The sequence below is a fragment of the Cricetulus griseus genome, chromosome 5, assembly GCF_003668045.3.
Source record: "Cricetulus griseus strain 17A/GY chromosome 5, alternate assembly CriGri-PICRH-1.0, whole genome shotgun sequence".
Classification (NCBI taxonomy): Eukaryota; Metazoa; Chordata; class Mammalia; order Rodentia; family Cricetidae; genus Cricetulus; species Cricetulus griseus.
The window spans coordinates 69,915,561-69,941,201 of record NC_048598.1 but is presented as its reverse complement, the minus strand read 5'-3'; the positions used below and the strand labels follow the sequence as shown (position 1 = coordinate 69,941,201).

Sequence of the window (25,641 nt, the reverse complement as noted above, 5' to 3'; positions counted from 1 at the left end):
CCTAGTTTCTTCTCTTAGCATGCACACAACCATCAGTAGCTCCAGTTCCAGGGGATCCAACGACCTCTTCTGATCTGAGGGCACTGTATGCATATGGTGCATATACATACATACATACATACATACATACATACATACATACATACATACACACACATACATACATGCAGGCAAAATGGTCATGCACATAAATTTTTTAAGATTTACAAAAGGCTATTATTCAAAATTGGCAAGGGAGGACTGGTGACAAGATGGCTCCTTTCCTTATCCATGAGCCAAGGTTAGCTGTTGTAGGTTCTTCCCAAAAGAGCTGTGAGGGCAGGACATGTTTCTGACACACTGAAAATGCCACCTGCCTACAGGCAGTAACTTCTCTCTGAGCCGCCATCCACAGCTAATGACAAACTGCAGAGACAGGGACAGGTGGGTTAAGAGCCAAGCTCAGAGCTTTATTGTAAACGCTGGTGTTTGTCATCTTAGATACAGTCCTTTCATAGTTCTGAGTAAGTTCCTATCTGAGTAGACAATGCTGAGTTTTTGTGCCTGTAACATTTATGTAGTTCCTGTGTTTTGTGTTGGTGTTTGCATTCAGAAAACACCTGAAAGGGCTGAGCTTGATACAGTGAGTGACCTATATGATAATTTCATTCATGTGAACACTCTTCTCCTTTTCCATCTTTAGTCTGTTTTCGGGAGCTGATTGAGAATCTCTCCTTTGACCAGTCAGTAGAGGGTTTAATAAGAGAACTGACAGCAGGGTGTCAGTTCTGAGACTGTGGGAAGACAAACCTGCATATACAGGACTGTTGGCGAGAGTCAAGGAATGAATAAAGACAGGGCAGTTTCTGTCTGTCTGAGTGTTTTGTTTTGTTTTGAGACAGAATCTCACTGTGTAGCCAAGTGGGCCTCAACCTTTCCTTCTGCGTCCCCAGCCTCGGCTCTAGGTCTGGAAGCTGGAACTGTCTGATCATTAGAGGTTTTGTTTTGTTGAGGGGAAGGGGAACTTTGTCACATTGGTGAATATTCAATTACATTTACCTACTAAAAGAGGAAATGTTGCTGGGCGCACGCCTTTAATCCCAGCACTGGGGAAGCAGAGGCAGGCAGATCTCTGTGAGCTCAAGCCTGGTCTACAAGAGCTAGTTCCAGGACAGCCTCCAAAGCCACAGAGAAACCCTGTCTCAAAAAAAACATAAAAGGGGGGGGGGGTGTTAGCTGGGCACAGTGGTTCATACCTGCAAGGAGGGTGAAGCAGGAGGCTCTCTTGAACCCCAGAGCCAGCCTGGACAGCATGCCAAGACTCTCCCTCTTAAAATTACATATAAGGGCCCTTGTGCACAGCCTGACAACTGCAGCTGGAACCCATGGGAGGGAGGGAGGGAGCCAACTTCAGAAAGTTGTCCTTGGACCTACACACACACATTGTAGCACCATGACAGGTGCACACACAAGAGGGGTGTGTGTGGGGGAATAAATATCTTTTAAATAAGAAAGGAAAATAAGTAGTGTCATTTCATATCACTGTAATGTCACCAACATTTCTAGTTGCACACCTTAAAGAATCGAGCTTTAGGTGATGTGGCTTATTTGAAGAAATTGATTTTTCAGATGAATATTAAATAATTATTCTGTCTCTGGAGGTTTTGTTTTTAAACCTTTTCCAGTTAAATTTTATTTTTTATGACTTCAAAGCATCAGAAAAGCAAAATCAGATCAGTCTCTTGAAAATAGGAAAAGAAAGCTCCCAAGCTGCCTGGCCTTCCCCAGCAGTGGGGTGTTTGATCAGTCCTTTGAACAGATACCTGTGGCCAGAGGAAAGGTGAGATTGCCAGAGGAAGTTTATTCTGAGGAGGGTCCTCCTTCAGGTGCCTATTAAAATTCCCAACCAGCCCCATCTCCACTAGCCCTTTGTTCGGGAATGACCCTCTGCAACCTCCAGGGCAGTAGAGCAACACAGGAACCCACTAGAACTCACTGCCCCCTATGGACCTTACTTTTTCTTATCTAGTAGCCCCAGGCCCAATCAGAGGGTTATCTTTGTCTCTTCCAGTTCCAGGATAATAGCAGCAGTAACAGCAGTGGGTGTTGAGTAACAAACCTAAATCCTCAGACTTAGGATTTGACCAGAAGCCCCATTTTTTTTTGGTGGTGGGGGGGATTATCGCTTTTTAATAAACAGACAAAATCAGAAACCTAGATAGCATCCTCGTGTGGTCCCTAGGAGGCAGCATCTAATGCTGTGACACCAGCATCTCTCGTCACTGTTCTATCACTGGCCAGGGCCAGGTGGGAGCAGGCAGTGTAGCCTTCAAGTCTGGGGTGCGTTTTAGTTCATTACAGCAGAGCTCACTGTGTGGTTCCTAGCAAGGGACACTGGGAACTTGGAGCTGGCTTGAAAGGTCAGGGTAGACAGCCTGGTCAACAAGAAGGGAGAGAGAGAGAACAGGAACTGGGAGCATGGACTGGGGTGTGCAGACAGACTGTAGGTACACCCAGGCTGAATCCCACTGATGGAGGAGCCCTGCAGTCTCCATGTCTAGGGCCATGCCTTGTCCACCTCCAGGACTGTCACAATGGGCCAGGCCCAGACAGCACTGCCTCTGCTGCTGTTGAGGACAGACCCACTGAGAGCTGCAACACCTGCCCCGCCCTGCCCCTTAGCTGACACCTGTCCTGGAGCTGTTGGATGATAGATGGGTGTGTGCAGTCCCAAATCTCTAAGGTGCTCTGATGTCTAGGGGTGTTACATGGGGAGAGGAGTGCTTGTGGCCCTCCCCATGGGGCTCATTTTGGTGAGGTGAGGTGGCTGGTACCAAGGAAAATGAATGTTTGTCCCCCTTACCTTCTCCTGTTGAAGAAAGTATGCTAATTTAAAACAAAGTAAAAGGAAGGTTATTACATTTATTTATTTTGTGTGTGACACACACAATAAAGTAAAATGTAATTTAACTACATTTCATTGACTAGATCCAAGAGGCCATTTTCAGTCTATTCTGTTCTTGAATTGGCAGGCCAGCGTCAGCACTGGGCTGCAAGGCTCTGTAAGCTTCTAGAGATGAATAGTGGAGTTAGGACTGCAGAGGGGCACCCTTCTCAGTCACTTTACTGTGCTGCACCGGGCTGGGCCTACACCCTGCCACTCCCCACCCTACCCTCCAGGAGCCCCTCCCAATCCGCACCATTGCCCCTGCTGACCCCAGTCTACCCAATGAGTAATTATTACATTTAGTGTGAAGGGGGGTGGGTGTGCACGCTGCAGTGACTGTGTAAAGGTCAGAGGACAATGTGTGGAGTCCTTTCTCTCTCTCTCTCTCTCTCTCTCTCTCTCTCTCTCTCTCTCTCTCTTTCTCTCTCTGTCTCTTTCCCCCTCTCCTCCCTCCCTCCCCTCCCCTTCCTCTTCCTCCCTCCACTTTTTCTTTCCCAAGTGGGTCCCAGGAACAAACTCAGGCAGTAAGTGCCATTACCCACTGGTCATGAGTACACTGTCTACCTTCTGAGGGCTTTTGAAGCCCTTATTTGTATGTGTGCCTTCCCCCCACCCCCCGGGGAAAAAACGCTCATCGGGTTGTGATGAATGATAAGATTATACAATCCAAAATAATTTAGCAGTTCTCCATACAGTCCTTGCCATAGCTTTCCTGATGAGAAAAACAGGCATGGACATGGAAAGGATTTTACCTCAGCGTCTACTGGCCACTTGGTAACAGAATTAGCTGCAGACTGGAGCCTCTGGAGCCTGCGCTTTCTGTTTCTCCCTCTGATCTCAGCTTAGCTAGATGACACTCTGTCAGGGTTGACCCATAATTGCACTCCACTGTAAGTCCCTGCTCTTCTCTGTGCCATAATGTTTTATTATTGTTGCTATTATTATTATTATTATTATTATTATTATTATTATTATTATTATTATTTTTATTGACAGGATGTCTCTCTGTATCCCTGACTGGACTGGAGCTCTGTATATAGAGCAGGCTGGCCTCAAACTCACAGAGATTTGTCTGCTTTTGCCTCTTGAGTGCTGGAGTTAAAGACATGAGACCACACCCAACTCCCTACTTTTTCTATCAGACACCAAGCCACCATGTCAGGTGTGCTTGTCGGGAGGCTTTCTGGCCAGTCCCACAAGGTGGCATCAGCATCTCTTTAGCTTCCAAATGATCCAGGAGCTAAACTCCAGGTGCCCTGGGGAAGAGCTCTTGGATTTTTGCCATCGTTGTTTTTGGATGTCTGCTTTTTTTTTTTTTTTTTTTTTTTTTGCTCTCAGTTGTTCCAATGCATCTGAGAGAGAGCCAAATCAAACTTGGTGCACTCCAAACACGCAGTCCAAATGTCGAGAACTTCTGTGCCTTAAAATTAAGAAACCTAATCTTTAAGCAAACATTCGTCAGTATTTTGAGTCATGATCCCATTTCCTTAAAAAGTTAAGTGTGCAAGAGGATCAAGAGATCAAGACCAGCCTGGGCCATGGAGCTAGACCTCATTGTACAAACATCCATATGTGACAATTGCCTTTTCTTAGCTAGACATTTGCATCCTTAAAAATGGAGAGGAAAAGCCCCTGTGTTTCTAGCCAGGCAGAAGCAAAATCAAAATACAGATGTGAGCTTGCTCCTGCTGACCCCGTATGTCTCTCCCCCATTTAAAACACCCTCAGCACTGGTAGCCACCCTGTCTGTTGAGCATGTTGCCTTCCTTTCCTTCTGTTACTTGTGTTTACTTTTGCTCTCTATTTGCTTACATTATAATCTCACTTATTATGTTACAGAGAACATAGGGCAGAACCTAAAGTTCACCCTGATACAGGCAGCCTGCCAAAGCCAGGGTTTGGCATATGGAGGGAAGTCAGAACACTGCCTTCCTTGCCAAAACCAGTGTCTTGTCTTGGGGAACTTTCTTTCACCCTGGGAGAGAGGGCCTTTAACTGCTCATCCTGATGTTCAGTCCCTGGTAGTTTATTTCCAGACTGTTCCCAGAAACCCAGTACACATGGATGTGGTTGTTGAAGTGCTTCATGCTCGCACCCTCTAGAATCCCTAGATGTCCCAGGAGGACACACTGCTGGAGCTGGGCTCACTTCAGCAGACCTGAAAGGGTGTTTTCCCAGCAGCTCATGGTACAGCAATTCTTGAACCTACATAGCAACAGCATGAAAGGTGGTCTTCTCACTGTGAGGCACCAGAGATGGTTGGCTGGCTTCTCTTGGGACTGCCTGGCAGAGGCTGGGGCCTGACTTCTCTCTCTGATTTCAAGTCCATGTTTGTTCTACTGTCTACTCCTGATGAGATCTTCAGTTCTACTTGCCACACATTAATGTTTCTTTAATTAGACATATCAACCACATTTAAGTCTGAAACTTTGTTCCTGGGCTGGTGACGTGACCTGTGGTTGGGTACTTCTTGGGCACGAATGAGGCCCCAGGATCAATCCCCTGTACTACCACCACCACCACAACAGCAACAAAGACAACACAGGGGTGGCAGAATCCTACCTCATGGCCTCTAGTGTGCTGTGGTAGCTGTACATGGTGGTGTTTCAAAGCATAGAGCTAGTGTCTCCACAGCAGTCTTGCTGCTGGGCCAAGTGGAAAAGAAGCCTATTTCCTGCCACAAGCCTGGAGCCCAGTTCTTCACTAGTGAGCTCTTGCACTTGGCCTTAGAGCAACCTCATGGATAAAGGGAAACTGAGGGATGATGGAGCCCTCCTTTTTAGACAAATGACTGCTGGGGAAATTACCTGGGACTAGTCTTTTTCCTATGCTTTTGGTGAATCTCCTAGGATGCAGTTCTTAGACCTTGTTGTTACAGTGCTTGGGTGTGTGTGTGTGTGTGTGTGTGTGTGTGTGTGTGTGTGTGTGTGTGTGTGTGTGATAACATGTGTGCCATGATGCACTTGTAGTAGAGATCAGAAGACAACTTTCAGGAGTCGGTTCTTGCTCTGCACCATGTAGATCCTCTGGACTGGATCCGGCCATTGTTCTCAGCAGCAGGTTATTTTAGCCACTTGAGCTATCTCACCAGTCCACTCCTCAGAGCTTTTGTGACTTATTTTCAAAAGACCATTCTGGGCTAGTTCCTCCATTGGAAAATGTAAACACAGAGGTGAATGCACCTGAGGTGTCTTGTATACTATGGGAAGAAAAACATGTATATTACAGAAAGATGAGTGTGGCAAACATACTGACTACTGTGTGTACACTGAACTTTGTCCCCAGCCTGGGGTGCAGAGAGACAGATGGCAGAGATGGGATCTCTCCCTCAGAGAGCTCTTCGTCTAATAGGAGAGACATGACAGCAAGAAGATTGCACAGGCCTCGAACACTTCTGCAGAGTCATGAGTCTTGAAAGATGAGTTGCCCAGTTGGGTAAGGGATATGAGGGACAGATGGGTACAGGGGTCAGCTGGCCAGGAAGAAGCCAGGCCTCACTGAAGACCCAGCCCCCACCACAGGTTGATATTTTAGAGATCTGGAGAGAGGCTAACCCTGTCTTAATCTTGCCCTGGACTGTGTTTCCTACTAAGGGTACTGGATATAGCACATGTCCTTTGGTAGTTTGAACAGGAGGGAGACAGGAGGAGGCCCGAGCTCTGCTCTTTAGCACCCAATAGCTCCAGATTAGTTCTTTAGATGTGTCAGAACGCCTGACAAAAACAACTTAAGGGAGGAAGGACTTCTCTTGGCTCACAGTTTTGAGGTGCGCAGTCCATCATGGCAGGGAAGGCATGGTGGCAGGAGAGTAAGGGAGGGGTTACATTGCATCTGCTATCAGAAATCGAACAGATGAACCTGTACTCAGTTCACATTTCTCCTGTTTATTTGTTCCAGGACCCCAGTGCATGGGATGCTGCTGCCCACATTTAGAGTGGGTCTTAGCATCTCAGTTAACCTAGAGTCTAGAAACTCAGACTCTCAGATGTGCCCAGAGATTTATATCCTAGATGATTCTAGACCTGTTAACTAACAGACTGCCAGGTTACTACACCTGGATCCCAGCTACAAGTCTTTCATGCTAGTTATATGATTTTCACACAGTTGAGATTCTGACTGAATAAGTATCTTGACAGCTAAGGCCTATCTGCCACACCACTCGCTCCCTCTGCGGGCCTTTTTGGAACAAGGGGCCACATGGCTTCCAGGAATATCTTTTCCATTTCCCAACCCTTACGAGCCTCCTCCTAACTCCACCCTGCCACACCGTCTGGGCCTTCACATCCTGACACTGCCCCTCTGTACCAACACCCTTACCCTTCCCTGCACAGACAGGTCTTTCCTACTCGACTGAATCTGGAGCTCAGTTCCCACACCTAGGAAGCAACTGGTCAGGACTTGGTGAAAGACACAGCCTGAGAGAAAGGGTGTGAGAGTGAGCAGCCGCAGACTTCCAAGTCCATAGCGAGGAGTACCACAGCCACCAAGGAAATTCAGAGGGGAAGGCCTTTCTTGAACAAGGACATGTTCCCAAACAGAGAACAGGAGGCAAGAGAGTGACTTAACCCATTAGTCAGTGCCAGACTCCTGGGAGGGTCCCAGCTGTGCCTGGTCAGAAAGAATTGGACATGAAAATGTCACCATGATCACAAGCAGGCTCTGGTGTGGCAAGGAGGGACAGGACACTCGTGTGAGCCCTGCATGAGGGATAGTACATGTCCTGGATCAGCCATTCTGGGGTGATGGGTAGGAACAGTGGTGATCATTGCAATGATTATAGCAATGTTAGCACTCAACCCCCATGCCCAGGCAGCTGCTCAGGTGTGGCTCTCTGACCATTCCTTCCAGACTGCCACTTCTCTGACCTCCCAAGACACTTAAGCTAGATTTTTATCAATGTCTCCTTGCCAGGAAGGTTGATGTTAGTGACAACTTTTTGAGGTAAAAAGCATAAAGAAATAAAAAAGATCGTAACCAGACCACTGTAAGGGAAATGAGCCTTTTTTTTTTTTTTTTTTTTTTTTTTTTTTTGCATTGCCACCAAGATTTGTGTGTGTGTGGGCACTAGAGGTCAGCTTCAAGTGTTGTTCCTCGGATGCCATCTACCTCTTTCTTTCTTTTTTTTCAAGACAGGATTTCTCTGTATTGTTTTGGAGGCTATCCTGGAACTCGCTGGCCTTGAACTCAAAGAGATCCACCTGCCTCTGCCTCTGCCTCCTGAGTGCTGGGATTAAAGGCGTGCACCACCAACTCCTGGCACCATCTACATTTTCATTTGAGACAGGGTCTCACTGGCATAGAACCCCCCAGTCCCCTTGTTCCCAAGTCCCAGCCCTGAGATTACAAGCATGTGCCACTGCTGCACCTATCTTGACCAGCAAGAAAGACACAACTCGGGAACTCTTCTTCCTGCAGTTTATTTCAGGAGCCTTGTACAATCTTCTTCTGGGGGCCCCGAGGAAACCCGACCCTCTGCTTAAAAGGCCCTTGGCAGCCCACCCCAGACTGCCACGTGGCGAAAGCAGAAGGGTCCACATACACGGAAGCAGGCCTGAAGCCCAGCCTTAGCCAGATAAGAAATTGTCCAACACAAAGAGCTCTCACCCTCGGGATGGTGGGAGGCAGAAGCCGGCGCCATCTTTTGGGCCAACAAAGCACAGCTCTCCACATGCCACCTCACCTGGCTGTTTTATGTGGGTGCTGGGAGTCAAACTCGGTCCTCATGCTTTTATAGCAAACACTTCACCAACTTAGCTCTCCCCCACCCCACCTGAGTATTTTATAGTGGCGGACACCACATACTGGGTGTGAGTTCTCATGGGGAACTTCACAGGGAAAATCTCACTGCTAACGTGGCCAGTTCTGAATGTATTAAATGAGTTAGCCACAGCTGTGACTGGTAGCTCTGCAGGGTTTCCCTTGATAGCTCTGTGGAATGGACCAACCCAGGGACTGATCAGGTACACTCCCTACCAGAGCTCTACACAGCCACTGATGGATGTGGTCTGGCCCTGTTCCTTCTACAGAGAGGATTTTGGAGATTAGGTGGTAGGCAGCACCTAGTTCAAGGCCCCAAAGTAACCAAAACCTGTATGTGTACCCTCAGAGCCCAAATCTGGCCCAGTGCAAGTGGCCTGCCTGGGCACAGCTACCCCACCCACCTCCTGGTCTACCATGTGACTTCCCAGGTGGTTCAAAGGCTGTTTCCAGGGCCAGTCACTTGTAAGGATGGGGCGTGGGGGCATCAAGATGGCTCAGTGGGCAAAAGAACTTCTGAGCTGAAAAGAAAGGCAGCAGGGTAGACTGGAGAGATGCTCAGTGGCTAAGAATACCTCCTGCCCCTATAACAGACCGTGCATCAGACAGCTTACAACTGCCTGTCACTATAGCTTTAGGGGATCTGACACCTCTGACCTCCACGGGCATTTATGTGAACATAACCACACAACATGTGCATAATTAAAGTAACTTTTAAAATGTATTTTAAAAGGCTATAGATTTCTCAACTGGGTAGGGTGGAGCACACCTTTAATCCAAGCACTTAAGAGGCAGAGGCAAGCAGATCTCTGTGAGTTCAAGGCCTGGTCTACAGAGGGAGTTCCAGGACAGGCTACATAGGAAAACTCTGTCTCAAATAAACAAAAAATCCTGAGAAGTGCAAGCAGGGAGCTGAGAACATAGTTCACACAGCTGGAGTGTTTGCCTGAATGCAGTCCTGGGCTCCATCCCTGTCACTGCATAAACCGTCCTGGTGGTGCATGTGTGTAACCCCAGCACTCGGGAGGTAGAGGCAGGAAGACCAGAAATTCAAGGTCACCCTCAGCTATATAATGAGTTAAAACCCAATCTAGGAGACGGATTTTTTTCTCCAATAGATGGATGGATATAATTAATTAGTTGACTGAAAATTTAAGCTACAAGGTAAAATGCATCATGGGCATAGATTCCTGGGCACCAGCTTCCCACAAGGGATTCCCTAGGAAAGCACAGCCTTCTCCTAGAGCCTGCCCTGCCACCTGCAGTTCAGCCCCTCCTAGGGGACATCAGTATAAAAGACACTGATTTCCTCCAGGAGGCTTTGCATCAGAGGGTCCTGTTGGCCCTTAGGAAGTACTTTAAGGTCCTAATCTCCCAGGGCAGAGATCCTCTACTACTATGGTAAGAATTGCCTGAGGGGTCCCTCTCTTAGACACCACCCTGGAGAAAGGCTGAGAAGCATTGTTGCTAAGGAGATCTCAAGGTGGTGGGTATTACTGTGAATGCAGGTACAGTTGCTGCCACCTGAGTGGGGAACACATTCAGAGACCACTCTGCCCAAGTTTTGGCCCCAACCCCCAGGCCCGTACTTCCTTGTCCCACACAACAAGCCAGGTTGCTCTTAATTTTCCTTAGCAGTATCAGAGGAAGTGGGTCTTTGTGTTTGGCTTCTGGAGTGTGGCAGGAGTGGTGTTGGTCTCTTTCAAAACTCTTGAGGCAAGCGCCTCTCATTCTGTGGTCCCTTTCCAGGTGGTGAGAGCTGCTGAAGAAGCTGCATCGACACTAGCCAGCTCAATCCACCCAGAGCAGTGCATCAAAGTGCTGTGCCCAATCATCCAGACAGCCGACTACCCCATCAACCTGGCTGCCATCAAGATGCAGACAAAAGTGGTAGAGAGGATCACCAAGGAGTCCTTGCTGCAGCTCCTCGTCGACATCATCCCAGGCTTGCTGCAGGTACGCAGCCTGTTCCCCAGCTCAGGCTGCTCAGCATGAAGAGGGGCAGACGGGAAGCAGCAGTGATGACACTGTCCTTGGGACCCACATCGTTTCTATTTATAAAGTGTTCTCGCCTTTAATCCCAGCATTTGGGAGGCAGAGGCAGGTAGATCTCTGTGAGTTCGAGGCCATCCTGGTCTACAAAATGAGTTCCAGGATAGCCATGACTGTTGCACAGAGAAACCCTGTGTGGGGGGGGGGAGGGGGAGGAGATGAAAGAAAGAAAATGAGTTTGGTTGTGGCCTTTCCATTCCATGCATTTTGTTGTGTCTGTCCCCTATTGCCATCTCCTGTTCTTCTCCCAAGGATCCCTTTCCCCTTCTTCTGCTTTCATGTATTTATTTGTTTACTTTTTGCTAGTTTGTTTGATTTTAAAAGCTCAGTGTTCTCTAGCTGATGCTTGTTTTAATTCATTAAAATCTAGCACAGCCCTTTTAGTCAGTCTACCTCATTAGTCTTTGCTAATGAGGCAGAGGCTCTCAAGAACGCACAACCACTGGTGACTAGACTAGAAATATTTTATATGCCTTGACAACCTGGTGGGTTGCTTATAGGAGTGTGGGTAGGGGGCTATTCACAGGAAGAAGAGTACCTAGCCAGTACTGCACCACTGAAGAAAATGTCTCTCCCTTTCCCAGCAACCATTAACTATCTGTGGATACTTGAATGAGAGGTCAGGGGCTCATGGCCTTTCTCTTACCCCCATGACAGGATGTTGGTTGCACAAACACATCTTAGCCCACTTGCTCCTACATTGCAGCAAAAGATAACTGATAGCCCAAATCAGCCCCTGCAGTTCAAGGAATGAACCTTCAGTTTAGTGTAAAGATAATGTTGTTCATTGCTTCAACAAACACCTGTGGCTTACCTCTTGTGGATCAGCCCTGGGCCAAAGGGGCACATGGAGTGTTCTCCTGCCCAAGAGGCAGTGAGCTGGGCAGATTGATGAAACAGCCTTCTATGAGACATGGTAGGACCACATAGCAGCTGCAAGTGACAGTATCCTGTACTGTATCACATAAAGAGTGGGCATCAATGAAGAAAGGTGGGGAAACTAGTTTCCCATTTCTTGCATGCTGCTGTTTTCTGTTTACCAGGGTTTGTTTGGACTTACTGTTGAAAAGTATCCCATATGGAGGGGAAAACAAAGGCTGTACAGTTGTCATGGCTATCTGTAGCAAAGAGCATGGCCCCATTTTAGGTGGGACATGAGGGACACACTAAGTCCCTGCAGTCCCTGAACAGTAGAGAAATCTTGCTTTTAGGAATGACTGGTAGTGTTTTGTTTTGTTTTAAGTGTGTATGCATACACTCGTGTGCATGCATGTTGGTCAGAGAACAGCTTGAGGGGACTCCCATTTTCTCCTTTTTTTCTTTTAAAGATTTTATTTTATTTATTATGCATACAACATTCTGCTTCCATGCACATCGGAAGAGGACACCAGATCTCATAGAGAATGGTTGTGAGCCATCATATGGTTGCTGGGACTTGAACTCGGGACCTTTGGAAGAGTAGTCAGTGCTCCATCTCTCAGTGAGCCATCTCTCCAGCCCTCCCATTTTCTCTTTTCACGCTATGAATCCTGGACATCAGGCTTGGCAGTACATGCCTTTGCCTGCTGAACTATACCCCTCTCTTTTCCACTCAGGCAGTTTGCTCCTCTCTACCACCAGGAGGAATCTGGATGAGGCATTTGTTTCTCTATAGCTCCCCAGAGTTTTCTCTTTCCATTCCTCCTCCCTCTGGCCATCTGTAGTGTCAGATATATATAAGAAAGCAGCCCGCCTGGCACACGCGTCCTCCTGCCCCTGCATGACACTCATGCAGCCGGTCACTTTGGACCCTCCAAGGCAGATGCTCTCTGGATTCACGTGCAGATCTATGTGATTGTTACAAGTCCAGAATTGCACTCCGAGGGCATCTGTGGAAGCATTGCTGAAGCACTGGCTGGAGGCACAGCTTTGATCTGACTTCCTCTCTGTTCCCCTTCGACTCTCTAGGGTTATGACAACACCGAGAGCAGTGTACGGAAGGCCAGCGTGTTTTGCTTAGTGGCAATCTATTCCGTAATCGGAGAAGATCTGAAGCCTCACCTGGCACAGCTCACGGGGAGCAAGGTATGTATAGTGTTACCTGCTGTTGCCCGCACCGGGGCCGCCAGCTCATCGTGAGCTCCTTGGCTCTTTTCATTAGGTGTGTTTAGCTGTCTGGTTTCTCAGAAGGCATTTTTCCCTAAGGTGAAAATGACTAGCTATGTAGTAAAGCCATGGGATGGGGGTGCTGAATGACAGGCACACCATTGGCCACTCTCACTGGTTTTAAAAAGACTACCTAACTTTCAGTAGATCTACTGAAAGAATATCTGCTGAGCAAGGGTAACGTTGCTCAGAAACCAGGTTTCCCCCACCCCCTTCCCCCATGGAATCACTAAAGAAATTTACCTCAGGGTGGGCAAGTTGGTTCAGGGGGTAAAAGTGCCTGTCATGAAGCCTGACAGCCTGTGTTTGATCCCTAGAACCCACATAAAGGTGGAGAGAGAGATCCAAACTCCACATGCATTCTGTGTCATGCACATAGGCACACACACATAATAATAAATTATTTTAAGATTACCTGGGGGCTGGAGAGATGGCTTGGTGGTTAAGAGCACTGATAAGCTCTTCCAGAGGTCCTGAGTTCAATTCCCAGCACCCACATGGCAGCTCACAACTGTCTGTAATTCCAATTCCAGGATACCTGACTCCAATGGCAAAACACCAATGTACATAAAATAAAAATAAATAAAAATCCTTTACATTAAAAAAAAAAAAGATTACATCATCCTTGAACAAATTGCTGAACTAGAGTTAAGTGCCTTGTGGACATCAACAGTGGGAATGGCAGCCTCGCCCTGGGCCTGCTGCACCTCAGGCCCTGTTCCATACACTTGGCATGCCAGTGAGAGCAGAATCCAGGGCACAGGCCCTGCTCCTTGTGAGAGGAATTTTCATGGTTTTTGGTTTGGTTTGGTTTGGTTTGGTTTGGTTTGGTTTTTCGAGACAGGGTTTCTCTGTGGCTTTGGAGGCTGTCCTGGAACTAGCTCTTGTAGACCAGGCTGGTCTCGAACTTACAGAGATCCACCTGCCTCTGCCTCCCGAGTGCTGGGATTAAAGGCGTGCACCACCAACGCCCAGCTGTGAGAGGAATTTTCTAGTGTGATGTGTTTCAAGTTGGGCTGTCACTTTGACACAGCTGGGGAGCACCAGAGCCACAGCCTCACTCCTTAGTATTCATGATGCCTTGCCACAAGACAGGATTCCCTAAGGGGCAAGAATAGTCATTCTGTCCAGCCAGCCGAGGGTGCACACTGCCAAGAGTGCCCTGCTCCCTGTCTGAGAAGAAATATGCAGGGCAGTGCTTCCGTTCAGTTCAGTTGCTGCTTTGACACTGCTGGATTGCGCCATAGCCAGGGCAGCAATGGCCGGTTTCCCCAGCAACCCTGGGGGCCACTTGCTTATGGAAGCTCATGTGTACAGTGTCAGAAGTTTGGCCAGCAACCCCAACCACCATCTGCATGCCAGTAGCTGTCCCTTTAATTGTAAGGTCATTACCCTTAAAGGCTCTACACATGGTCTGATGTCCCCCGAGAGCAAAACTATGTATAGTTGAGAACCACTAGTCCAGAGAACATACTCTGAAGACAGATGGAAAGAGGCAACAGAAGCAAGTGGGGGTGAGGTAGATGAGCCTAGGGAGTGTTTGCTTAGTGTGCACAAAGTCCTGAGTTCCACCCCGACACTGCATAAACCTGGTTTGGTAGTTTTCACCTGTAACCCCAATGCTCAGGTGGAGGCAGAAGGATCAGAAATTCAAGATCATCTACAGCTACATGGTTAAAGGCTAGTCTGAGTTACATGAGACTCTGGATGGATGGATAGACAGACAGATGGGTGGGTGGGTCAAGTTAAAGGCTAGCCTAAGTTACATGAGAAGATGGATGGATGGATGGATGGATGGATGGATGGATGGATGGATGGAAGGATGGATGCTAGATTTGCCCTTACCTGACCCAATCTCCATGCTCTTCCACCTCCCTCCTGCCAGGACTCTGATCAGATTGCTCCCCCCCCCACCCCCCAAATAGGGTTTCTCTGTGAAGCCCTGACTGTCCTGAAACTCATTCTGTAGACCAGGATGGCCTGGAACTACCTCTGTAAACCAGGCTAGCCTCAAACTCAGATCTATCCGTCTCCCGAGTGCTGGAACTAAAGGTGTGTGACACTACACCTGGCTCCAATTGCTTTCTTAACTGTTAATGAAAAATGGTAGTGATAATCACACAGCTTTTCCCCTCCTCCTCTCCTCCTCTGCCTCCTCCACAGGGATTCAGAGGTGGCTTGGCTATAGTGACCACCATCAAGGCCCTATCCATAAAGGGAGTTGGACTTACAAATGAATCAATCTAAAAATAGCACCCAGCCCTTTCTGATATATATGGTTTATTCATGCCTCTTCCCTCATGTGGGTTAAAGATTCTTGCTCTGTTAACTGTGCCTTGCTGCATATACTTTTTAATTTCCAGGAGTAAATTTGTCTGTTTTTCTTGTTTCCTGGACCTTTGGAGTCCCATTCCAGAAAATATTACCACATCCACTGTCATCAAACTGTTGTCTAGCTTTCATGTGAGTTTCGGATTTTAAGCTCTTAGGTTTATTAGATTCGGGTTTGTGATTCACTTGTGTTTTTTAACTCTGCCCCTTCCCATCCCGCCTGTCCCTTTTGTGCTGCCAATGCAGGCGGCTTTGCTTCTGCCTCACTGTCATGCCAGATACATGATTTCATACTCCCATGTACATCCCAGGAACCACATACGAGAGCAAAGTGTTTGTCTTTCTGGGATTGGCTTAATTCCCTTAATATGATTATCTCCAGTTGCATCCATTTTCCTGCAAATGGCATAATTTTGTTATTCTTTATGGCTGAAAAGATTCCATTGTGTATGTGAACCCCATTTTCCTTATGATTCCTCTGCTATTGGATACCTAGCTGGCTCCATTTGGGTTAATTTCTGTCTATGGTGTTGGGTAAGGTTAAACTTGACTCTCTTGCAGATAGCTATCCATCTCCTAACATTATCGTTTGCTGTAAAGATAATCTTCTTTCCATCACAGTCTTGATGCCGTTGTCAAAATATCTGTGGGAAGGGTTCCTTGCGGGTTCTGTGCCATTCCACCGATTCACGTATGCCTAAGTGTTTATGTGTTTATGCCAGTACCACATGGTTGGCTTTGGATTTCTTTGTGTTTGTAGTTTTTGCCGTGTGTGTGTGTGTGTGTGTGTGTGTGTAAGTGGTCCTACAAATGACGTGGCACATATGTGAAGATCAGAGGACAACTTGCCACTTGGTTCTCTCTACCATTTGAGTCCTGAGAATCAAACTCAACTCATCAGGCTCAGGAAAGTGCTTTATCTTTCACTAACACCATCTCACTAACCATCTCACTAACCCAGTGTTTTGGGATTTTTTGAGATATGGTCTAGCTCTGTGGCCCAGACTGGCTTCAAAATTGTCTTCCTGCTGTAGGCACCAGCCACCACACCATGCTTAACTTTATCTTGTTTGTTTGTTATTTTTCTTTTTGCAATGCTGGGGAAAATCAAAACCATGATAGGTGTCATGGAGTCAACCACAATAATCTCAGGTGTGGCTGGCATCAGTAGGTGTCTGTAAGGGGTTCTGGGGGAAGGAGCAGCTGCAGCACAGGTGTGGAGGCTTTATCCCTGTGCTATGTTGGCCGCACCCCTATGAGCCTTCCTTAGCAGTCCTGGCAGCCCAACCTTTGGGTCACTTGTTCTCTTTAATTTCTCCCTGTATAACCTAGACCCTGAGCTAATCAACAGCAGTCAGAGCAACTGGGTACCAACTGTCTTCGGGCATCAAACTGCAGACCTCTCTCCTCCTTGCTGATTTCCTCTGCTCACTCATCTTTGTTTTTCTTCTCTCTGCAGATGAAGCTGCTGAACTTATACATAAAGAGGGCCCAGACCACCAACAGCAACAGCAGCTCTTCCTCTGATGTGTCCACACACAGCTAGTGGCCATGCCAGTCTGTGCAGAACACACAGAGGTGGTTGGTGCCTCTGAGAAGCTCCATCAGCTGCCCAGTCCACTCGAGGAGGCCGCACATAATTTATTACAATCAGTATTTTGGTCCCTTCCAGCTTTTTGTGTAAAATTTTGCTGGTATTGAATGTAACGGAAGCAAGGCCTGTTATGCAGTCTCCCTAGAAACAAAAGGACTGAGAAATGAAGAGCCATACTTACATGTGTCTTGCACCGCCTGCTGACATCACCAAACCATGGAGGGCACAGTTCTGAGAACCCAGAGCTCTCTAGCCAGTGCTTGGTACACAGTAGCATATTTTTTCAGTCCATACAGACTTGGGGTGGTATGGGGTGTTGCTGTGTGTTCTTTATGCTTATGTTGTTAGAGTGTGGTCAGATGGGACAAGACCCACCACCACCACCACCTATTTTCCATCTGACACTGAGAAAGGCTGTGTGTGTGTTTAGGTTTTGTCTTAAGAGACCTTGTCAAAGTGGGATTGCAATCTGGGCAAGAAAAGGACAACAACTTGGAGCTGGCCTCATGACAAACAAATGAGGTTAGCCTCTCATACAGACAGGAGCTAACTGCCCTGTCTTTGGGAATAGAATTGGTAATGCCACCAAGTTTTCATGGTTGCATTAAATAAAAGGTGACTGCAGAATGCCAAGATTGGAAACAGGCTTGTATTGTGTTTCCTTCCCAGGGAATCACTGGCCTAACCTCTTGAAGGTCTTTTGATGTAGGAACTAAGGTAGAGTCTGGCTAAATGTATTTTGAGTAAAATTCTTAAGCCAAATGACAATTTTTAATGCAATCATGCAAACTTTCCTAGGCTGGCCTTGGACTTGCTATCCTTCTGCCTGTAGCCTCCCAAGTACTGTGGTTTATAGTTAGGGGCCATGTGCCCTCTTCCAGTGCAGAGCCCCCTTTAACTACCAGAGGTAAAAGGAAAGGCTGGGCACCTGAGTTCTTAGCCTTGATTCCAGCACTGTGTCTCTGACCCTCCAAATGATTGGGTTGGCCATAGTGGCACACATCTTTAATCCCAGCACTTGGAAGGCAATGGCAAGGTGGATCTCTGTGAGTTCTATGCCAGCCTGGTATAGAGTTAGTTCCAGAACAGCTGGGGCTATCTAGAGACTCTGTCTCAAAAAAATAATCAAAATGAGATAGGTTGGAAAAGACCCATGCTGTATTTGGAAATACACTGAAAATGAAGGCCCTTCTCTCTCTCTCTCTCTCTCTCCTCTCTCTCCTCTCTCTCCCTCTCTCTCTCTCCCTCGCCGTGTGTGTGTGTGTGTGTGTGTGTGTGTGTGTGTGTGTGTGTGTGTGTGTGTGGTGTGAGTGGTGAGTGGCTCACACATGTAACTGCCCCACTGCTGCTGTTCAGAGAACTCTGGGGTGCATTTTAAGGGATTTGCTATTATTGACTGGCTTGGAATCAAAATATAGCAGGACTAGACTTGACTTTTGGTTGAAAAAAACAAAACAAAACAAAATCCTGTCTGTTGAGAGTTCATTAATAAGATTCCTTTTCACCCTCCACTAGGGTCCCTCAGTGTTGTAGCCACTGCCTTGTAGAATTGTGCAGCCTGGCCAGTTCTCTTAGGCCTGATTCAGTTAGAAGGACCCTTCTCTGGAGTCCCCTGCCCAACTGATGGTCACCAAGCCCCCACCGAAACTGAACAGTTCAGAACATTGCCTGATGTCCTCACAGTGCTCACAAAGGGCTAGCCTCGAATGTCACATGCCCTCTTCAACCTGAGTAGAGAGAATACAATCATTTCACAGGTCTCTTGGGCTCAATCTGAAGACTGCTGCCTGCAATGCTGAGGAGACTTGCATGCTGCCACCACCACCTCATGGAGGGCGTCAGCGCGCTCTCAGAACCCTGATGGCTACAGCTGCCTTGCCTTGCCTCCACCTCCTCAAAGGACTCTGTTCAAAGCACCTAGTCCCTGAAGGACTTCACAGCGCCCAGGACTGTGTTCGCCTCCCCACCTATCTGACTATCCAGGGCCTTGAAACCCCCTACCCTGTGTCCAGGGGGACTGCTCATCTGACTTCCTGCTTCCTGGCAAGCTGCCCCTCCCTCTACTGGACAGGCGCTCTCCAGGTGCACTCGTGTGCCGTGCGGACCTGGTGCCCACAGATGGCCTGGGCTCGCCTTATCTATGGCTCACCATTAGCTTTTCAACACCTGTGCAGGTAAAGCAACAGGTTTGTCTCAGACATCTTCTGTTTCTTTCTCTGCCACCCTCTATGGAAACTCCCACTTTAAAAGACAGCAGATTAGAACTTCGTAGACCCCCAGCCAGGACTCTGCTAACAATGTTTGGAAGAAATAATTGCTCTGAAAACAATCCGCCACCAAAATAGTTCACACGCATGGTCCCTGTGCCCCCAGATTGGGTGTTGTTTGTTTGGGGTTTTTGGGGGGCTTTTTCATGTTACATCCATATCTGTATTTATATCTTATTTGTTTCACCTTCCAAGTGTATCATGGCAAATGTACAGATTTTTTTGTTGTTGTTAATAATGTGCTAGGATTTGCTAAAAAAGAAAATTAAAAAAAAAAAAAAGACTTCGAGTTTGCCCTGGAATATGAGACAATTCAGTTAAAACTCTGTGAGGTATTATAAGACCCCTCAGGTGACCTGCAGTTTCTTGTCAGATTGCCATCATCCTGCTATGTTTACAAAGACACTGAGAGCACACTTCTTTGTGACATTAAAGGGTCAAACCTGAGAAGGCCAAGTAACTCGCCAGTAATGGCACTTGCTTTGCAGTCCTGACAACCTGAGTTTGATCTCCGAACCCACACAAATGTAAGAGAGAACTGACCCCAGTGAGCTGTCCTCCAGCCTGCACTTGAAGGCCGTGGTATCAATCTCCCCACCATACACATGCAATAATAATAATATATTTTAAAAAAAAAAAGAAAAGAAAAAGGCTAGGCATGCCTTTAATCCCAGCACTCTAGGAGGTTTTCTCTTTGTGAGTTCAAGCCCATCCTGAGCCACATAGTGAGTCCAGGAGAGCTACAAGTAGTCAACAAGGCTTGATGGTACACACCTTTAATCTCAGCACTCAGGAGGAGGATGGGTCTCTGTGAGCAACCCTGTGAGTCTACAGCCTGGTCTACATGGCGAGTTCTATGCTAGCTAGAGCTACATAGGCAAACCCTATATAAATAAATAAATAAATAAATAAATAAATAAATAAACAAACCAGGTGTTGGTAGTGCATGCCTTTAATCCCAGAATTTGGGAGGCAGAGCCAGGTAGAGCTCTGTGAATTCAAGGCCAGCCTGGTCTATAAGTTCCAGGACAGCCAGGGCTACATAGAGAGACCCTGTCTAGAAATTGAGAGGTCCAACTGTCCAGGAAACCCTCCTCCATCCAGTGTCTCCCGAGAGCCCTGCTGTGTGGTGAGACAGAAAACTGGGGACACACAGGGTATGAGTCCCCAGCCATTCTCCAGAACAGCTAGCTGTGTGAACAAGTGCTTGTCCGGACCCCATTTTCTCAGCTAAGCAACAACATTGTCTTCTAGAAGGGTTCAAAGCAGCAAAGAAACTGATCCTGGCTTCAAGACTGGACCAGACCCGATGAGGGTGAGTGTTATCACATATTGTCTTGGCTCTGCAGCCCTTGGACCTAGAGTAAGGACTGTCACTGGCTGCTAGGTTCCAGCAGTAGTGTGGCCTTAGGAGAGACGACATGGATGTGGTGGCTCCACATTCTCCTTGAAGCTGGTTAAAATGTATTTGATTTCTAAAATTATTGTTAAAATGTAACATTTGCCATCTTGACGTATGTATGTATGTATGAGTGTGTGTGTGTGTGTGTGTGTGTGTGTGTGTGTGTGTGTGTGTGTGTGTGTGTGTGTGTGTGTTGAGCCCTCTTGGCCCTTTAAGAGTGTATTTCAATGACATAAGTTCACTCAGTGCTCAGCTGTCACCACTGTGGTGGTAGAGTCCATCTCTGGAACTGTCTAGTGAAACCGAAACCATCTACTACCACTAACCCCAGTCCCCACCACTGCACTCCCTGAGGAGTTTCTGTGTGTGCACCACATGTGCACCTCAGGTAGTGGTCCTCACATGCTGTCTACTTCGTTTGAGACAGGGCCTCTCACTGATTGGATTTCACTAAGTAGGCTAGGCTGGCTGTACAAAGAGCCCCAGGCATCTGCTGGTCTGCACTTCCCCTGTACTAGGATTACAAGTATACAGTACTGTGCTTTTTCTGGGAACAAACTCAGATACTCGTGTTGGCAAGGCAAGAACTTTTTCACCTGAGTGGTGACCTGCCCCGGTCTCAGAGTATAACCCTCTACATTACATAATTCTCAGAAATCAAGTCAAACGGAGTATCTCACTTTTATGATTATCCTAGTTAATTTGATGGGTCACGGTGTCCTCACATTTCCTCCATGGTATAGCAACTGTCACAATTCCCTTCTTTTATAAGGCTGAATAACACCTGGAAAGACCCCAGTCTCGGGATCTCACAAAGGAGGTTGAGGCCTCAGTTTTGAGAGGCTGGGGTAGAATTGTGAGTTCAAGCCCAGCCTGGGCCATGTAGTAAGCACCGGTCTCAAAGAACAAGGCAGAGAGGAACCACTTGGCAGAAGTGCTGTGGGGATTTAGAGGTGATGTCAAGCAGTTCTTGGCTGCTGGTCACCTGCTCAGCTCCCTCCATGGTCTGAAGAACACAGGGTAGTGACATCACTGGCACCCCTCCCCGAATACTCAGGTTCCATTATTCATTAGCAAGTATGGAAAAACCCTGAGAGCAGAAGGATGGACTTGGTGTTCTCTATTTGGTTCTCTAAGCCCAGCACCATTGCTGCTCCTTTTACAGGAGGCAGCCAGGCAGTGCTTGCTGTTCCAGGAGGATGGCAGACTGGGAGCAGGGATGGAACCTCCAACTGTTCTTGCTCTTTGAAGGAAGTCACAGAAAGTGTCTGAATTCCCTGAAACTGCTGAGGTCTCAAGGTGAGAGTCTCTGGCTTGAAGTCCTCTCATGCTTATGACAGTCTCATATTAGCAGTAAGGGTGACTGAGCACTCGACATCCTTTGTGAGGTCCTCAATGCTTTTAAAAACGATTTCAGTTAGGGCTGATGAGATGACTCAGCCAATGAAGGGGCTTGCCACAAAGCCTGGGACCCACGGGGTGGAAGGTGAAAACTGCCTCTTGGAACTTATCATCTGACCTTCACAGAGACAGAGAAAGAGATTCGGACAGAGAAAGAGATTCGGAGAGAGACACAGAGGGGAGAGAGACACAGAGAGACATGAAAGAGAGAGATCCCGTGTGTGCGCGTGCGCGAGCACACACACACACACACACACACACACACACACACACACACACACACACCCTTATGCACATAAAATATAATCTATAAAAATACCTTACAAAATAAAAAATGGAGGTAAGATCCCTTTTGTTTCTGCCATTGAACAGCAAAAGCAAGTTCCCAGTCAGTGCTCTTGCCTCTGGCTCCCATCTTGCCATAGGAGTGCTGGGATAACAGACACATTTGGCTTTTTACTTGGGTCCAGGAGTTTAACTCAGGCTATCTGGCTTTTGCAGCAAGTATGTTTTACCAGCTGAGCCTTCTCAACTGCCCATCTGATGTTTTTGAAGAATTCTAATCTGTTCATTAGAACAGATAATCTAATTCATTATCTGCATAGATAATGGAGCTGCTGTCCTGTTGCAGTTCCAAATGAGGAAACTGAGGCACAGGAAATCCCTAGTCCTAGGCTCCTCCTTACCAGTTTAGCAGCTTCCTTCTCACTTAATTGGGCCATTTCCTTAGGGAGATATCTGACTCCTTGCAATACAGCAGAACCCTGGGGAGTGCTGGCCCCTTAAAGCAGTGGTGAGCCTGAGAATGGATTCTCAGCAAGTGCCCAAGTGATGCTGAGTCTGCTGGGCCTGTTACTCAATGAACTTTCATGAACCATGAACTTTCTAGAGTGTAGAATCTAGACTGTGGCAGAAAATAGCACTAGACCTCAGGAAAATTAGCCTGAGGGTAGCCTTGCCTGATGTTATGGGTAACTATGGCAACAACCAGCAGCACCATAACTAGGACCATTGAAATTGAAATAAGCTAGACTGGGGACATAGTTCAGCTGGTAAAGTGTGAGCTAAATTCAATGCTCAGACCCCATGTAAAAAGTTGGTTGTGGTGGCACACCCTTGTAACTTCAGGGCTGGGGAGGATGCCTGGGGATTTCTGTCAGCCGGCCTCGCCTAATGTGTTATCTCCAGACCAATGAGAGACCCTGTCTCAAAAAAAGGTTGGTAGCATTCCCAAGATTATCTTCTAGCCTCCACATATGCATACACACCCATGTACTATGTTAGAGAAAGCCCAGGCAAAAGTGTCCAGGCATGCTGGGCACAAAGCTCTCTGTCCAGGGATGAACTTCCTCCATGAGCTCAGCCCAAACCTCCCTGACCCCTCTGATTCCTTCTGTATTTATTAACTCACACTTTGGAGGTTCCAGGCAAGAGCGGACGAAGGTCAATGTGAATGGGCATCCAATCCTGGATTACGAATTGAAAGGCATTGAAATACATCCACTCCATGTCCTCTTCCAATGTGGGTCCTGCTGTCAGGCTATGGTCCCAGAAGCCGGCTCCTTCTCAGGCCCCTCCCTATATGTCCTGCAAGCAGACCTAGGATGCCTCTGCTTCCTTCCATGTCCTACTACAGCCTAAATTCCTGAGGGACCTGTGGGGGGTGGAGTGAGGGTAGGATGGAGCAAGAAGGCATCTGGTTCAGACTCTGAGCCTCTTCAGTACCCTCCCCTAGAAGAGCCTAGAGAGCTGCTGAGGCATGTCTGATACCATACCTGCTCAATGTCTATTGGTCTTCCATTTCCTGATACACCAAAGGCTGCAGTATCAGTGATGAGAGCTTTCTATCTGCCAGGCTCTGTTCCAGAGAGCTTTCTGCAATCAGCGTCTGAGGCAAGAACCCTGATTACTCCTATTTCATAGACTGCAAACAGGCACAGCAAGGTCAAGTAGTTTGCTTGGGGTCACACAGCTAGTAAGAAGCAAAGCTGGGATTCAAATTCAGGAAGTCAGGTCCCTGAGCCAGGGTTCTTGCTGCCAAACCTAACCTCATGATCTGAGTTCTAGCTACCCCTAGAACACACAGTGGGAGGAGAGAACCAATTCCTGTTAATTGTCCTCTGGCCTCCACATGTGTACCATGGCACACACACGCGAGCACACGCGCGCGCGCGCGCACACACACACACACACACACACACACACACACACACACACACACTGAGGCCTCCTCTCACTTTTTCTGACCCACCAATCTATTTCCTACCCCTGACTCTTGTTAGCAAATTCTTGGGCCCTGACTGGTCTCAGACCAGCTCTGTTGGTCAGGCCACCAAGCTCACAATTAAACCTCCTGCAGAATGTCTAGGACTCACCAGCAGCAAGGGCCTGGCTGGGAAAGGGAAGCACACACTAGAGCAGGAGAGGATGGAGGTGGGGAAAAGGAAAGGGCAGTTGATTTCACTGATTGTTTTGAGCTTGAGTCTCTTGCATCTCAGGTGGTCTAGAACTCACTACCTAGTAGAAGATGACCTTGAACCTCTGAGCCTCTTGCTTCCACCTCCTGAGCGCTATGGTTGCAGGTGTACTGCATCCACCACATCCTGTTGATTGGTGTTGGCAACCAACGGAGTCATATCCCTAGCTGCAATTTCACTGGCGATGGTCAGCTCCCTAATTTGGGTTCACGTGTATTTTTTTAAAGATTTATTTGTTATGTGTTTAGTGTTCCTCCCACATGTACACCTGCATGTGCGAAGAGGGCACCAGATCTCATTATTGTAGATGGTTGTGAGCTGCTATGTGCTTGCTGGGAACTGAACTCAGGATCTCTGAAAGAGCAGCCAGTGCTCTTAAATGCTGAGCCATCTTTCCAGCCCAGTTCATGGGTATTTTATGACTACTTGTAACAAATAAATTCTTTTCTTATGCATATCATTTTTATAATTTATCGTTATAAATTATTATTATTAGTGTGTGGCATATGTACATTTGTGGAATCTTCCACAAGAAGACGTTGGGTGTCCTGCTCTATCGCTCTCTCCCTTGTTCCCTTGGTATCACGCTGAGCCTTGAGCTAGGCTAGCCACCCAAGCTCCAGCAATCCTCCTGTCTCTCCCCCACACAATACTGAGTTATGGGCATGTACACAGCTATGCACAACTTTTTGCACAGGTGCTGGGGATCCAAACCCGCATGCCCAAGCTTGCACAACAAATTCTCTGACTCACTGAGCTGCCTCTCCAGCCCTCAAGTTCAAATTTAGTCAGTGGTGATGGCATCAGGATCGCATGGTGCACGGACCAGTGCTGATTTCTGGCCATGGGTCTGGTATCTCAAGAGTAGGCTCCAAGGGCTGGAGAGATAGCTCAGTAGTTAAGAGCTTTTATACTGCTCACACGGAGAGCCCTGGTTTGGTTCCCAGCACCCACATGATTCACAACCACCTGTAGTTCTAGTTCCAGGGGACCTAAAGCTCTTCCCACCTCCTCAGACAGCTACATACATGTAGCACACAGAAACTCATGCAGACAAACACACATACACATAAATAAATAATAAATCATTTTAAAGAATAGGATCCTGAAAGGGGGTGGATTTGGCTAGCTGTCTGCCTCTTGCATCCAGCTTGCTGTCTGGTGCAGCCTGTCATGTAATTCCACCACGTGTTAGGACACAGTTGTCTCCTGCCATAACAGATACCATGTCTTGACTCCCCAGTCTCTAGAACTATAAGAAAGAAATCTCTATTTGATGTAGGGGTGTA

General features: G+C 47.4%; 1 protein-coding gene across 3 annotated transcripts in view; it reads left to right on the top strand.

The window, feature by feature from the left end:
- Clasp1 (cytoplasmic linker associated protein 1) overlaps positions 1–18,541 on the top strand; it is a 223,879-nt gene extending 205,338 nt beyond the window's left edge. For all 3 annotated transcript variants that reach the window (XM_027417839.2, XM_027417836.2, XM_035445987.1), the window contains 3 exons: positions 10,433–10,639; positions 12,683–12,799; positions 16,671–18,541. In XM_027417839.2, coding sequence (XP_027273640.1) covers positions 10,433–10,639; positions 12,683–12,799; positions 16,671–16,757 — 411 coding nt within the window. In that variant the 3' untranslated portion in view covers positions 16,758–18,541. The remainder of the gene's footprint in view (positions 1–10,432; positions 10,640–12,682; positions 12,800–16,670) is intronic.
- The last annotated feature ends 7,100 nt before the right edge of the window (positions 18,542–25,641 follow it).